The sequence below is a fragment of the Saccopteryx bilineata genome, chromosome 3 (assembly GCF_036850765.1).
Source record: "Saccopteryx bilineata isolate mSacBil1 chromosome 3, mSacBil1_pri_phased_curated, whole genome shotgun sequence".
NCBI lineage: Eukaryota > Metazoa > Chordata > Mammalia > Chiroptera > Emballonuridae > Saccopteryx > Saccopteryx bilineata.
In genome coordinates this window covers 280,086,008-280,101,935 of record NC_089492.1, presented here as the reverse complement: position 1 = coordinate 280,101,935, position 15,928 = coordinate 280,086,008, and the positions used below count along the sequence as shown (strand labels likewise).

Here is a 15,928-nt window from a genome sequence, read left to right as displayed (position 1 = left end):
TTGAACGCTAAAATATCAGAGCTGATGAGGAACCTGAAAGCTGTCATTTAAGCCCAGAAGCTGACCAACCCTACAAGCTGCTCTCTCGGCCTCTCCTCGGGGAACTAGCTGAAGCCAGGCAGCATGCAAAGGGCATGGAGCGAAGCCGTGAGTGCCTGGCCAAGCAGCGCCAGCGGGCCTTCCATGGCCAGGCACCCGAAGCCGGGGCGGAAGCTGAGGTCCGGAATGGCTTGTCAAAGCAGCTGCCTGTTCCGTTCTCACAGCACTGGAGACGAGGCCCAAGGCCCTGTGTGGCCTGAGCCAGCTCCTGCTGTGGACAGTTACCTGATGCTGTGGTGTCAGAGAGGGTTCCTGCGTCCAGAGAGGAAGAGCTGGGCGCCTGCCCGGACAGCCCCAGGCTCTGCAGGCCCAGGGCACTGCTGCTGCTGCCTGGGAAACAAGTGCAGAGTGAGCCACGGCCGCCCCAAACCCTCCGCGGTGCTGCTCTGGCCACCTGCTGCCCTCGGGAAGCTAAGCTCACCCGCTGGCCTAGAGGAAGCTAACCAATAGCTGGTGTGGTCCAAACACCACATTTGCTTACAGGCAGGGTGGAAGGCTATAAGCAAATCTGTGTCCTTCTGCTCAGGTAGGACACAGGGTAAAGGAATCTAACAGATTTGGGAGGGAATAATCCACATGACCAAACTGACAAAAACTATGAGATCGGCTTCCAGACTGAAAATGCCACCATAATCCTTCTTACTCTCCACCTGTATCTCTGAACAGCTCTCACCCAGATAGACCTCTCCCCAAACCTGGGGACAAGCTAAGTCAGTTGCACATCAGTGACTGCCACACCCTCCTTCCTGTGCAAGGCCAGTGGCCGCTGTACCCCTGGCACTGCCTTCTACCTTGCTGGTCCTGCTGCAGGCTCAGGGCAATGGCGAGTTCAACCATGGTCTCATCATCGGCATCTGGTGGGATGTCCAGCATGGGGGGGAAGCCTTCTGCGCCCGCCAGCAGGGCCTCGAGGGGAGAAGGGTTGCCATTGTTAACATTCTCAGCTGTCTCTAGGACCATTGACTCAGACTGCAAAGAGAAAGCTGTGTCAGTGTCCTGTGGTAAGGGGCAGCTTTTGAAGTCCACTGAGTAAGAGCCAGAGGATAGTAAGAGGCCCGTCATCCCATTTCTGGCTCCAGACTCACCACCATCTCAAAATCTCCATGGTCCACCTCACTCTGCTCCTGGCTTTCCTGCCGGATGTGACCACCATTCGGGATCCCTGATGACTGCATTTTCTCATCTGCGTCGTCATCGTCATCGTCATCCTTGTCTCCTGAGTCACAGAAACCCCAGTCACCTGAAGGTATGTGAAGGTCTTTCCTTCCTCAGCATGTGGTGTGAGGAGTCACGGAGCAAACAAACCCAGATAAGCTACGAGCTGGCACCTGTGCCTCAGAGGGAGACTCCAGAGTGCTACGCCCAGCCTGTCCTCGTGCTTCATGGACCTGGCCGGGTCCAGGAAGACAGGGCTAGCAGTGACACTTTGTTCCCCTTATAGCCAATAAAGGCGAAAAACCTTGTATACAAAAGGGAATTCCATAAAGCAGAGAAATCTACGACCAACTGGCCTATGAGCCCCCACCAACTCTTAGGACACCTTGGACAAGATAAGGAAAATAAATACTATAATAATATCTGTTAGCTGTCATGGCAGCCTGGAGTGTTATTTTACTACTGTTCCCAAAACAAGTGGGTCGGTGAGATTTTCACACTACATAGCACTATGAGAAGAACTAGGACGGAAATATGCAATCACTGAGTGCACGTCCTGCCGGGCCAGCCCCTGGGCGAAGGGGAGAGCCGTCTAAGAAGGGAGAGGCCAGACCCAACTATCAGAAGAAGATGGGGACCTGAAAGCATGTGAGTGTGGCCGGAACTGGAAACAGAAACTACCTACACTCTAGCTTCTCACCAAAGATGCACAAACTGTTGCCTAACTTGTCAGAAGTGAAGATAAATGATATTCAGAGAAGACTATAGAAGGCATAAAGCTATACGCATTCCTCTGGACCTGCACTTGCACACAGGAGCCCAGCCACATGTGCCCCTGAGTAGTTCAACTGGGACTAGTCCCAGTGGAGATATGATATCAGCATATACTACACACTAGTTTAATACTGTATAAAAAATACTTTAAGGATGAAAAATATTTCCCTAATAATTTATATTTACACTTTAAAATATTTTTACATACTAATTAGTAAATTTCAACATGCTCCTTTATACTCTTTATAATGTGGCTAACAGAAAATTTTAAATTATGTATGTGACATTCATTGGAAACCAAGTATCCAGAGAGTTATATAATATAATGCTAATATTTAGATCCTTAGATAATTGCTTTTACTAAAATGTTACATGTTATATATACCCTTGACTTGTGTCCAAGTGTATCCTGAGGGAAATCTCCTGAAATTTGCTGTCAAAGATGCAGGTAAGACCACTGAGGATACCACCCCTTAGGCAACAAAATGGACCCTTAATGTAGATCTTTTATACCAGGAAGTCTATTTTCCTGAAAAATTATTTTCGCTGTGGCTCTTACAAAGCTTTCAGCCAAATATAACACCTTAACTTAACCATATAGGACCACAATGTAAACTTTTTTGTATCCTTGGCTTGATTTTACTATTCTACCTTCATTTTCCCAGGGTGTTGATTTTCTTTGTTTTTTCTAGTTACTATATGCATTTTTATATGCCAATCTTAACTTCCTTGTGGAATAACAGAGGGTAAAAACAATAGATATATAAACAAAAGCCTCCAGGGCCTTGGGCAGCATGTCCTTCTTTCCCCTTCCCACCACCCATGGGAGCCCAAACTGAGACCTCACATTACCCATTGGGGTGTTGCTTCGCGGAGACGAGGGCAACGTCACATGTCTCCGCTTGTTCCTGGGCCTCAGGACTCGAATTAGAGCTTGTTTACAAGAGAAGCTCACAGCAGGATCCTGAGGTTGAAAGAAAACCGTCATACTTGGGTTTACATTATTCATAAACTGTCTACAAAACACTTTCCTCTTGGTCGATCATTCACATGCGTGTGGAACACCGGCCTACTATCACTGGCAAGCCTGCTGACAGAGTTCAGCAGTTAATCTCATTTCCTGACCTGGCTTAGGTGAGACCCACTCATTCCATTCTTGTACCTCAGTTCCAGGGAACAGACTGGCGGGTCATTTGCTCCCATAGTCGCTCTGGCTCTCTACAGATGGGTTCTGGCTTTTTGTCAGATGATCAGGCTCATCTGAGCTCAGTACTAAAACAGTACGTACTTCAAACACTCAGCTTCTGTGACAGTCACTAGAGACAGATCTTGATGATGGTCATCCATGTAGTCACTTTAATTACTACTTACTTAGTACTAACTAACCAGCAATAACCAGGATACTCCCTGGGGATTCAGCACTAAACACGACGAAGTCGATCACCTCTTCAAACCCTTTTCCTCCATGGAATAAGTAAAATCTTAAAGCTTTTATTGCTATTCAAAACTCTTAATTCCCATGATCTCCTTTAAGCCTGTTTTATTTCTTAACCAAATTATAAAAATTCTTCCAGCCATTCCCAGCTATGTGGGGCTACAATAATACGTACAGGACACAGCAACATCTGCATATAGATCTTGGACGCTGTGTTGATACAGTCCAGCTCACACGTACAGTAGCCATGGATAATGTCTACCAAGGCATTGACAGTAGCTTCAATATGAGTTAAGCCTAAAGGGGAGGGAGACAAATGCAATGGAACAACTTCTAACTACTTGAGACTCTGAGACAAAAGTACAAGTTCTTATCCCCACATAAAGGTCAAGCTAACAAAAATATAATAAGCATACACATTATTGAATTTGCTTTATTAATAGTCTCCTAATCTCCCAAACTATCCTCAAAAGCCTATCCAGACCTCCTGCTTCACAGAAACAAGTAGCTGTCTTCTCTTTGGAATGTCAAAAGAGGGCAGAGAAATGTGAAAGGGTGAGCAGGTCCTGAATGTGCCCAACTAACCCCAAATTTGAGGTGATGATAACCATGCCCCTGACATCCCTTTTAGGTTCAGTGTCCATGCTACCTCCAAGCACAGCTGAGCACCGGGGGCCGATCTACCTTTCTAGATTGCTATTCAGATCCTGACTCTTCCACCCAAACTCAGGACGGTGTGAGAAGACAGACATCAAAGGCAGTGGCAGCTTAGAAGTAACAATTCTCAAGGCTCCTAATTAATTCTTACCTTTTGAACTGGTTTTGAATCAAGTTTTCAAAGACATTTTTAAATGTGACCAAGGAGAGAGGAAGAGAGAGGCGCGTGCGCGCACACAGACACACACACTTCTATGTGAAATGTTCAGCCAAACATGAAGAGACACAAGAAACCAACCCCCCTCGCTGCCATCTATCAGGAACATGCACCCCTTCTCACAGACTTCTAGTGCCTGATTATTAATTCTGGAAGAAAAGGAGGATGAAGACTAGAGGCTAGGGGTTCAAGCTGTTCAAAGGCAGAACTTGCCTCAGGCTTCGCTACCTACCCATATTCAAGAGCCCCTCCCAGCACACAGTACCTGGCAGGCAGGCAGGCGCCAAGAAAGCATTCTTGGGTTTGGACGCGTGGAGCTTCCAGAAGTGGTTCACCAGCTGGGTGATGAAACTACAGCAGTCGCCTTCCAGCTGTTTCTGAGGCTCTTTCCCCTCCTCCACTCCTTCTAAGAAGGAGAAAAAATTATTAACAACGGTAAATCAGAGATGGAATTTAATTTGTTTTAAGGTTAACTCAGGTCAAGGAAGCTTGCCTGGGGAGGGAGTTTCAAGTGGGGCCCCAATCAATAAGCCAACTATCCCTAGATTCCAGCAGGCACATCTAGGAAAAAAACAGTCTGGGAAAGGAACAGCACAGAAAACATCGTGTGTTAGAGAAAGGAGAAGGGGAGCAGTCAGGATCTTTACAGCAGATTCCGAGATCTCAGGTCCGGCTGTTCAGCTTCTAACAACTGGGGGAACATCTGAGGCTTTCTAGAATGATTCCTGGATTACAGTATTAGAAGGAGGAGTAAGACAGTGACACATATGGGTACATGTAAATAACAGAATAGTGAAGGCATCAACACACTACATTTGATAAAGGTGAAACAAGTTTGGTACCCAGGCAAAATGAGGAGAGGAGGAAACCGAATCGAGCACTAAGAAAGGCCACCACACGTATTAAAAAGACACTGGCAAAAGAGCATTAGGAAAGCAAAAGATTTGAGTGTATTACTTTAAAGCAAGTGGGGCCCTAACTTAACTTTACCCTGAAGATCCTAAGAGGTAATTACTGGTACACTGATGTCCAGAGCACTAAATAAACCCAAGGATAATCTAAGGCGTAAGCACTGGAAAGACTATTTACTTAAAATGGCACAATCTTAATGTAACAACCTGCCACAAGGTAAATGACAAGAGAGTGAAGTCTCTGGCTTGAAGCATGAGTCAAGATAAAAGGGTGCAGAAGGCGTATTAAGCAGATTTCAGGACCACAGCCACACAGGCCAAGTTCACCTGTTTCCATCTGGGGCAGCTTTGACTCCGTAAAGTGGACAAGGTTGTTAGGGCGCATGATAGCAATGGAGCGAGCTGTGATCACCAGCCTCTGGAAGACCTCGGGGTCCAAGTCCTTGCCTTCCTTGCTGGATGTGTTGAGACACTGCACAGCTTTGCTGAGCAGGGCCTGGTCCTGTAACAGAAGGATCACAGAAGATAAACCACAGGAAGGACTGGGTACCAAAGCAAAAGGGAGAGCAGAGCTGGCAGGTCATCAGGACAGCTGCCTCCTCTTGCCTCCTCAGGTTCATTACCACCAGCTAACTGGAATAAATATTCAAAGTTACACTTCCCAATCCATAAAATATTAAAGGCACTAAGAAAATCAGCATCACAGCAAGATGGGAAAATTTGAAACCACCCACTTCTCCAGAACTGCAACATCCCAGATCTCCTTCCGACAGTGAAAGTCATTCTTTCGCAAGTTCACATCACCCAGACTGTGTTTCCAAAACTGCCTCTTCCTGAGCGGCTCAGCAGGTTAGGCTCGCGTTTCTCAGCTCTCTGGGCTGCAGGCACAGAAGCTAACCAAGACTGCTGGACTGCTGACCTCTTCCCCATGGATCTGAACTGCCGTCTTTTCCATCCACGGAAATCAGCCTAACTTGCCGCCTTTGGCCCTACTTGCTTGTTTAGGTGAGACCCTCTCTCTCAGATTTTCCCTGTCTCTCTCCAACAGCCATTCGACAATGACCTCACAAGCAAGCACACCTAATAAGGGTGGTCCCACAGCCAGCCGGAGGAGGGAAATCACCTGAATGAGTCCCCGCCCCCCACTTCCAGTGAGAAGACACTCCCACTCACATGTCCCTCCCTTCTTAAATACTGTTGATCCTACTACAGTGACAGAAAACACAGATGCAAACCAGTAGCCATGGCTGGCTTGTCCTCAGTTTGCAGGGCTATCCGTGAACTTCTCAGGAGACGTTTCAGACGGTGCGTGTCTCTCGATGCTATCCTTCCCACCTCCCGCACTGCGCCCTTATGTACAGAAAGCCAACTTACTTGGTTCCCTGTCGGCACCCCCGCCCTGCACCTGCAGACGGCACCCTGACGGAACGGTTACCTTGTGGCTGTGGTAGGCCGAGCGGCTGGTGTGCAGGCTGGCCAGGAGGCTCTTGGACTGCTGCTGGACGCTGGCGGGTGCTGGCAGGGACAGCAGCAAAGTGGCCAGCTCCTGAGCTGCATTTTTGTTTCTCTCCTGATATGAAAGACAGCAGGGTTATCACTAACCTATGCCGAATCCATGCCACATGCTCTGCCTATGCCCTGCCCTCCCCCGGCCTCCTTCTAGGCCACCAGGGCAAGGATAATCGCCACAGACTGCAAAAAGCCCGACAGAGAACTTCAGAAATTATAATCTTCCCACAATATATGTGCAGAAATTGAGCCCAAGCTCATGACTCCCAGAACAGGGTTCTTCTACCAACACTCATCCTATTCTAAGAAACACTCCCACTATGGGTCCCCTAAAAGTAGAACAGAAGGTCTGAAGCTAAAGACTTCTCTACAAATCAAAATTAAGCTATGAACGTTCCTTAACTGCAAGGCCTGGGGCCTCTGATGACTCCACTCGTTTCCTGCCTCTCCAGAAAGCTCACATGTACTTTGAAAAAGTAACTTGCCTTTTCGATGATTGGACCAACAGCAAAGCAGCTTTCCAGGGCTTCTAAAGAACTCACAACCAGCCTAGGGAAACAGAGAAGCTGGCTTGAGTACAGCAACCCTTCTCTCCGCCTTGTGCCTTAGCCTCTGCAAACTATAGTCGTGAGGACCTTGGGGACAGCTACTAAATGCCAAGTACAAAATCAAAGCACAAGAAGACCTGCCACAGGCACCATGCATATCGCTTCCTGTGTTACAGGCTGGCAGAAATCTGGTGCCTGCTTGGAGATCAAACCGAGGCCACATTCGTAATCCGTGACTCAAAGACAGGGCTTTCTTCCTCAAAGAGGATCAAAATGCTCCTCCTGCTGCCTGTGGCAGGGATCACTGAGACAGGCTTAACAGTCTGGATGCAATGGAATCCACAGCTCAGGTGCCCACAGGTCATAGGCAAAGGGAAACATACACAAGGGGAGAGGTTAAAGCTATCTTCCTATACTGGTAAGGTTAGCGTATATTTTACTCACATCTCCTAGAAAATGCATGAAGGCACTTCCTATGAGTCCCTAAGTATGGGGAAGAGAATAAACTATATTTTTAGAAGCATGCCAATTGCCAACATTTAAAAGATACTACAAAGCCCCTTTAGAAACCTGAGAAATTTCTCTTAGGAAAGGACCAGGAAACCCAACTATGGGAGGACACCGAGTAACATGCTCCCCAGGGCGGACTCCTGCGAGTCTGACGTGGCACAGTGAATGACCAACACTGACGGCTGGCGCGGACAGAGCGGGGAAGGGCTGAGAGGCGGACGGAAAGGTCAAGGGGTAGAGAGAGGCAATAAAGAGCTAGGGAGGAGGGACCAGAGGCACAAAATTAAATCGGACGAAATAAGCTCCCTGGTTGCTTTTCAGATGGTAGGATCTTCCGTTGTCCCACCACCCCAGCCGCCCTTCTCGTCCTCCGTGGAGAGGGTGCAGAGAGGAAGGGGGCAAGGAGGAGAAAGCTAACAAGTTGGGAGCGGCCAACACCAGGTGTGCGCACGTACAACCCTCCGCATTCTCCACTTTGACGCGGACAGCTCTGCAGCCATGCAACGACCAGAACAGAAAGAAGCAGGACTCTTCCACAGAAGCAGAACCAACGCAAAGCCACACCATTGGGTTACACTGCTCTCTGACACACACTCACTCGTGCAGAGAAGAGAAAGAGGGCATACTAACCGGTCCAGCTTGGTTAGGGACTCAGTTTCAGAACTTGGGGGAGAAGCAAAGAAAAAAAAGGGAAAAAAATGTGAAGCTCAGAGAAACCTGGAAACACATCCTAAGCAAACAATATAAGAATAGGGTAGGGGAAAAGAGAGAGAGCAAGGGAGAGGGGGGAGAGAGAGAGAGAGAGAGAGAGAGAGAGAGAGAAAGAGGTAGAGGAGGCTGCTGGTGGGCGGCAGTGATTCCAAGCCAGGCTACTCTTATGATTTACAATGTAAGAAACTCAACATCTTACATCATGAGTTCTTCATCTGCCATGGCATACCAGTAACTACCTAGCACCAAGAAGCCACACATAGTGCTGAAGAAGGCCACTGGAGGGAGCCCATGAGGCTCTGACTCCCTGCGGATGGCAGCCAGCCTCTTGCAGCCGTGTTATTACCACATAAGTTTGCTGCTGCAAAGAAAGATGAAAAAATGATGAAATAAGAATGAAATGGAAGATTTTTCCCCATAATTTCAGCAAGACTGGATCCTCATCTATAAACTGGCTTAAGCATCTTAGTGGCCTCTGGCTACTCCAAAGGGTACCTGAGCACCAAGAAGGCGCACCAGCCCCGGCAGAGGCTGGAGTCTCATGGCCTTCAGAACACGTTCGGGTCTGCCCGCACAGAGAAGGCAGTGAGTGTCGGGGAGCTGGGTGGAAACCTGAAAATACAGGCTGGGTGTGGGGCATTAACTGAGACTGACTGACTCTCAGGACACAGCTCTGCAGGGAGTGTACCTCTCCAGGACAGTCCCACTGGTCACCGTGGGGGCGGCCGTGTCGCTCTCCCCGGTGCCATTGCTCTGGTTCAGGTTCGAAGGACAGATGTTGCTGACGGAGGCCGACGGGAATTCTTCTGGGGGCTCGTCTGGCCAGCCAAACTGCTCCTTGGTCTTACCATAAATCTTCACAGCATCAATCATGGTGACACCTGCGGGGTCCACTGAGGCCCCAACTGAAACAAGCCAGAGAAGCCATTAAGCACATTCTCTAAAGGGCTAATGCCACCACTGCCTCCAAAGCAAAGACCAGACTAAAGGTGAACAAAGAAGCAAATCACATGCATGTTACAGTCACACAAGAGCTGCATTTCCTGAGACTCCAGCAGCACACCAGCCTCATACAGATGCTGACTACACAAAGAATCAGTCCCACCAACCACAGTTGATGAGGTCTACTACTCAAAAGAGTTGCTAACCCCAACTGCAGGGATTGGACCCTCCGGTGCTATCAGGGTACCGTATTCCCCATCCCCCACTCCCAGGGAGTCCTGAGCACCCCTGTTCAAAGCACAGATCATCGTTCATACTAACATCATCAGCCAGGTGGCCAGCAGATACTAGAGAAAGATGCCAGCCTACAGAAGGCTCTGAGAGTTTCAAGTTTCCAACAGCATGGCAAGACAAGGCATTGCCAAATACCTCTCAGTGACGCAGGGCCTATGGCTCTCATCTGTGCTCTAAGAAAGCCTTGTGACTGCACAAGCTTACCTTGCCTCCCCTCTGCATAAGCATGCCGGCAGCCCCATCAGCAAGGCTGACCCAAGTGTAAGTGGTGGACCCTGAAGCAGAATGTGACCCTATCTCCACCCCTACCACTCTCAAGTACATCCCTCTCCTGTCACCTTGCCTCCTTCATATCTCAAATGAAGCTCAGTGTTATGACAGCAAAGACCACACAGACAGCAGCAGAGCAGAAGGTTCTCCAAACACTGGAGAGCCACAGAGAAGCGACCCGGGCCAGCAATCACAATGGGAAGGATACAGCCTGTGCCCGGGGCTGGCGACTCACTGAAGAGGTTCAGTTTTTTATCAGCCTGCAGGGCCTCTTCTCTGGTGAAGGGAAAGTCGAACCAGCGCGAGCGACTCAGGTTGAGCTGCATGGTCCTGCCGAAGATCTCGATGTAGGACGGGGCCCGCTCAATCGCCTGGGTCCCGATCTGGATACGCATGCCTGTCATCACCATCGTGCTGTTGTTGTTACTGATCTCAATGGTGAAGCCACCGGGCTGTGGGGAGGGGAGGCACATGTCTACGAACCGACACAAGTTCCTGAAAGCAAATCCACACCCTTCCTCCAACAGCATCTCAACATGTGACCCCATACGAGACCTATACCCTTATAACTCCCTGGTAATGACTTCCTTCCTTCCAAAGGAAGACAAATCAAGGCAGGGAGCAGACATGCTTCAATTTCCGGCTTCCTGCTCCCCAGCACTAATCATCCTGCCCCCTGCACTAATCATCCTGCCCCCTGCACAGAAACTCTGCTGGTCACCTTGGAAGAGGCCCTTCTGCACGGGACTGAGGACATTCATTTACTCCAGGAACCGCATAACTAGGACCAGGGTTAATGGCCATGAGTATATAACTTACACTTGCATTCTAGAAACAGATGTGCTCTCAAACAACACTGTTCATAAGGGACGGGACCTAGCTGACTTAGTGCTCACCTTGGTGTTGGCCACGTACATGCCAGTGGAGTTCAGCCGGTGCTTTATCTGCTGCGCATTGTAGACCTGCAGGAGGTCATTTCCCCCAAACTCCACATCTGTCAGTTGCTGGTTGTGTTCAAAGAAGTCAATGGGGAAGGTCACCTGGCTAGATGTGCGGGTTGCTGTGGGGAGTGGTGGCAGATCGCCAGAGGGCATGGTAAGTGTAGTCTCTACCACCTCTGCACCCCCCACAGGTAAGGACTCCTCTCCGCTGAGCCCACTCTCACGTGCTCCAAGTTTTCTAGACAAACTCTGGATTATAACGTTTACATCAGGATGATGCCTACATATGGTTAGCTGTCCAACAGTCATTATCCCTATAACCACACTATCACCTAGCAGGACAATGAAATCTGGTGTTGGCATAGCTGGTTTATTTAAAACAAATAGAAACTATTTCTTTACAGGAAGCTGAGCTGCATCGCTCTCTCAAATGCAGACTCTGGAACAAATTTCTGGTTAACGGGAGGGCCCTGTGAGGGCCTTGGCTCAGCCAGACTCACTCACTCCTGAACTCCAGTGCTCACCCCTGAAGAATCGTCTATCAGTCAGGTCAAGAGCAGGCTCCCAGCTCAATGGGAAGTTACCAAGGAAAGAGCCTAGTTCCAGGCAGCTCTGTCCTGCTCTGCACACCAGGCATGCTCTTCCCCTAACCCCAGAGAAAAATCTCTCCAGGTCCAAGATACAGTTCTTTACCAGCACTCAGAATGGTTGGTCTGGAGTGCAGAGGCAATGAGCACCTCCCATTTGTACACTGTGTCTCTAAAAGCCACACAGAACACTAGGGGCCTCAGGACACTAGGCTCCCCTTTTGGAAATTAGCTAGCACATATCCCTAGCCTTTACAAAACGTGACAGCAGGACAGTCACTGATTCTTCACAGGGCCTTCCGACAGCTACTCGAAGCCACCATCTAGAAGACCACCACTCCCGTCCCTGACTGGTCCCAAGGAGGGCCTTACTGATGGTGGTGGTTTTGCGTTTCCGAACAGGCTTCATCACGCTGATGACGCTGCTGGGCTGCAGGGACGGCTGCAGCCAGTAGGAGGTGCTCTCCACACTGGCCATGTAAATGCGCAGGCTGCCGTCCTCACACAGCAGGATCATCGTGGTCCGCTGCTGCTCGTTGCAGGCCGTATGCCGAATGGCGACCATGTCTTGGATCTAAGACAAGGGGACAAAGGAGGTTGTTAGTTCCCACACCTACAGATCAGAGCCTACAGAGAGAAGGAGGCAGAGAAGCATCTGGTTTCATGTCATTTGCGGGGCTGCAGGAGGGTGGCACAGGCGTCCAGGAAAGAATGGATCCAAATTCTTTAATCAACCTCCACTGAAAGCTGGGAAAGAAGCATAACACACAAATAAATCTTGACCTGGTTCAGACTGCTCAGTGATGGGAGGATGTGGCACTGACCTTGGCCTTAGCAGGAAGAGTCTTGATCTCTTGAATAAGGAAAGTGTCTGGTTTCACCATCACTACCAGTGGCACCCCTGTCGTTTGCTGGACACAGCACACCAAGCCAGGGTGGTTCATCACCTCAGACCACTGGCAAAGGGCAGGAGACGTCTTACTGCCACCATTGGAACTACAGACAACAAAAGTTGCCACAGTTAGGTGTCAATCACCATTGACCAGTGTCTTCCTTGACCTAAAGCTCCTTACTCAATACTTGACTCCCAGAGCAAGATACTTATTTGTCCAGGGGCTCAATTATCCAGGATTCTCAATCTATTCCGAACCACGTATATACCCTCACATGCCCCAGTGTGTGCCCTGAGCAGGAGTCCTGGCTAGGAATCCACTGCCACGTTCCCCTGAGGGAGCAGGTGATCCCACATGCCTAAAGGTTGTCAACTACACAGGGCTGTGGAGCTGCCCAAGGCTGATGACCCACTGTTCTATTGAGAATCTCCAAGCACTTCAAGGATTATGTGAATGGTAGCTATTTTATTTCAGCCCAAACCAGGTAATTCCCAAAACAGAGGCCAGAAAGAAAGTGCTAGAATGGCTCTTCATAGCAGATAAAATGGGAATATAAATCCGAAACCTCTTATTCCTCCTGCCTCAATAGAACATGCAGCACACACATAGCTCTGCTGCCTGGAAACCTGACGAAAGCTCTGTCCCCAACCCCAGCCAAGCCCCACCACCACATCATGTTCCATGACCAGTAAATCCCTCAGAAGGCCCACTCAAAGAGCATATGACTGCATGTGGTCTAGGAGAAACTTATTCTCCTTTCTCAAAACTCAGTAATCACATTACAATCCAGTTTGCTGCCTTGACTATAGTTTTTCCTTCTTAGTAACTGTGGCCACTCAACTACCTCTGACAGCTTGGGGTCTCCAAGATGGGGGATAAACCAGGAAGACAGCCCATCTGCCAGTGCTGGAGGCTGCTTGGTTGTAAAGACACCCAGAAGGGAAGGAAAAGGCTCGGTGGAGAAAGGTACTTTTCACCAGATTCCTAACGGACACCGGCACATGGGCGGGAGGTGGAGCGCCTACTGAACACGGGCATTACGAAGTTTAGGGCTCACTCCCACCTTTTGATGTTGATGGAGAAGAGCTGCAACACCTCCAGAGTCATCCTGCTGATGGTGGCTGCAAACGACTTGCCTTGACAGTAGCTGAAGAACAGCATCTGCAACACGTGGGAGTAGTAGACAGACACGCCGCCACCTGCTACCTGGCTGTTACTGTCCTGTCAGGGCAAAGACACAACATCTGCATTGACTTCTCATGTTGCCTTGGGTACCAGCTTTCCATCTTGCTGATTATTAGTTTTAAATCAAGATTATAGCCCCTCATGGTCTAAGTATGAGATCCTTGTGGCTAAATCTAAAATATACACGAAAATAAAGAAACGCCAAGTTCAATCAGTTTTGTCCTAGAGGACAAGAGTTTTTGCTATTAGGTAAAAAGTTAGAGGCACACAGAAAAAGAACAAGAACCACAACAGAAGAGTTGCTAAGCTAATTAAATTGGGAATAGCAAAAAACAGCAACATGTGCTCTAACCTTCAGGTCCTCATGGTTGATTTCCAGGACATTAGTGACATAGAAGGGTCCCTGCTGGGCACTGCTGGCCTCTTCCATGAGCTGGGTATAGATGTACCCAGCTGAAGACATTATAACAATGATGTTCTTTCCCTCCTCATTGAAGAGGAAGGTAACATCTCGTATCTTTGAGCTTGGCAGGAGAAAGTAGAAGGTTGGACTCAAGGCATCAACAGACAGGTCATAAATCTGAAGAACAGAAGGGAGAAAGATGAACCAGGTAAGATCTGTTAGCACTTCACTTCCAAATTATCCTGGTAAACCAGAGAGCCTCCGTTGGTGAGTGCTAGGCACTCATGAATAAAGAATAAAGTAGCTCTTACTCTGGCTCAGGGATGAGGAGGGGAGACACACACATCAGCAATTCTGTAACAAGCACAGTAATAGCTGTGCACTTGGTACCGTGGGGGCAGGACTAGAATGGATTTCATGTTGCCGACTCACAGAAAGCTCCTGCTTAGTAATGTAACAAAAGGCAACAAACTATCAGGATTTTTAACTTTTTTTTTTTTTTGTATTTTTGTATTTTTCTGAAGCTGGAAACAGGGAGAGACAGTCAGACAGACTCCCACATGCGCCCAACCGGGATCCACCTGGCACGCCCACCAGGGGCGACGCTCTGCCCACCAGGGGGCGATGCTCTGCCGTGACCAGAGCCACTCTAGCGCCTGGGGCAGAGGCCAAGGAGCCATTCCCAGCGCCCGGGCCATCTTTGCTCCAATGGAGCCTTGGCTGCGGGAGGGGAAGAGAGAGACAGAGAGGAAGGGGAGGTGGAGAAGCAAATGGGCGCTTCTCCTAAGTGCCCTGGCCGGGAATTGAACCCGGGTCCCCCCGCATGCCAGGCCAACGCTCTACCGCTGAGCAAATTGGCCAGGGCCAGGATTTTTAACTTTAATCTCAGGAGAAACCTAGCACAGAATGCAGACCAGACATTCTGGAATTAAAAGCAAAACCACTTTCAGACCACATCACCAAAGAGCTACTACGGTACCTTGACAAAGTCTGCAGTGACAATTGCTAACTCAGTCTGTGAACCAGGTAACCACACGGCTTTGATGATGAAGTTCCCCGTTGCCAACTGGGGGTGCAACACCAGGTGATCTGAAACGGAGCCGGAGCTACTGAAGGTCAGCACGTGGCAGTCCTGCACACAGTGTAAGGAACAGAAAGAAGCAAAATCGCTTCAGAGTTCTAATGTTTCCTGTAGTATTAGGGGGGAAAACCTAACATTCCCTGTCTTCAGACAGTATTCAGACTGTCTAGGAAACAGGTTTTAAGAATATACAAATATTATTCCAACATAAAAACAACAGAAGAAAATCAGAGAGAGATTTCTTTTGCATTCTAATGCTTTTTAAGTATAACGTCAACAACTAGTAAGAGAAAGCAGTGGTGAGAACAGGAGAGAGGTAACTAGGATCCACAGCTCCAGGTAACGAACCCTGGATCGAGACTGTTACCTTCAGCCCACACACAGCCAGGTAGTCCTCCTTGCACGGATTCCCAGTGAGGCTCAAGACAGTAAAGGGGACCGGGGCAGAGGCCAGGCGGGTCAGAGTCAACTTCCTCTTGCTGGAGTCTGCTTGCTTCAAGAGTGCAGAGAGCTGCAGAACAGTGATCTGCCAAGGGAAAGTTACCAACTCATTCTTAACCCTGGTCTTCACAGACAACACTGCAAAAACAAAACCTCCTTCAATAGGGATACTGGTGTGCGGGTGTTCAATGTGGACAAGCCTTTCAGGAAAATCCTACACCTCTATCAGCCTCCATTTCTCCTGTCTGAAACATAAAGAATATCTTTCACTTCCTCCCTTTAGTGAAAACCAAAGAGATGAGTAATAAAACCAATTTATCCTATATAGTCAGTTCATAAAAGTAAAAAATTCCCATGTGCTATGT

At 48.7% G+C, this 15,928-nt stretch overlaps 1 protein-coding gene across 4 annotated transcripts in view; it reads right to left on the bottom strand.

Annotated features, from left to right (window-relative positions):
- Window positions 1-15,928, bottom strand: part of UBR4 (ubiquitin protein ligase E3 component n-recognin 4) — a 130,718-nt gene that overhangs the window by 58,976 nt on the left and 55,814 nt on the right. For 2 of the 4 annotated variants that reach the window (XM_066270272.1, XM_066270270.1), the window contains exons 41-59: window positions 15,490-15,648; window positions 15,021-15,173; window positions 13,991-14,218; window positions 13,517-13,674; window positions 12,385-12,556; window positions 11,933-12,134; window positions 10,929-11,092; window positions 10,268-10,484; window positions 9,215-9,431; window positions 8,446-8,478; window positions 7,243-7,306; window positions 6,684-6,818; window positions 5,576-5,750; window positions 4,603-4,743; window positions 3,639-3,760; window positions 2,881-2,992; window positions 1,185-1,315; window positions 891-1,068; window positions 325-429 (exon numbers count right to left, since the gene is read on the bottom strand). In XM_066270272.1, the coding sequence (XP_066126369.1) occupies window positions 325-429; window positions 891-1,068; window positions 1,185-1,315; window positions 2,881-2,992; window positions 3,639-3,760; window positions 4,603-4,743; window positions 5,576-5,750; window positions 6,684-6,818; window positions 7,243-7,306; window positions 8,446-8,478; window positions 9,215-9,431; window positions 10,268-10,484; window positions 10,929-11,092; window positions 11,933-12,134; window positions 12,385-12,556; window positions 13,517-13,674; window positions 13,991-14,218; window positions 15,021-15,173; window positions 15,490-15,648 (2,866 nt within the window). The remainder of the gene's footprint in view (window positions 1-324; window positions 430-890; window positions 1,069-1,184; window positions 1,316-2,880; window positions 2,993-3,638; window positions 3,761-4,602; window positions 4,744-5,575; window positions 5,751-6,683; window positions 6,819-7,242; window positions 7,307-8,445; window positions 8,479-9,214; window positions 9,432-10,267; window positions 10,485-10,928; window positions 11,093-11,932; window positions 12,135-12,384; window positions 12,557-13,516; window positions 13,675-13,990; window positions 14,219-15,020; window positions 15,174-15,489; window positions 15,649-15,928) is intronic. The other 2 variants (XM_066270271.1, XM_066270273.1) reach the window with 2 other exon arrangements.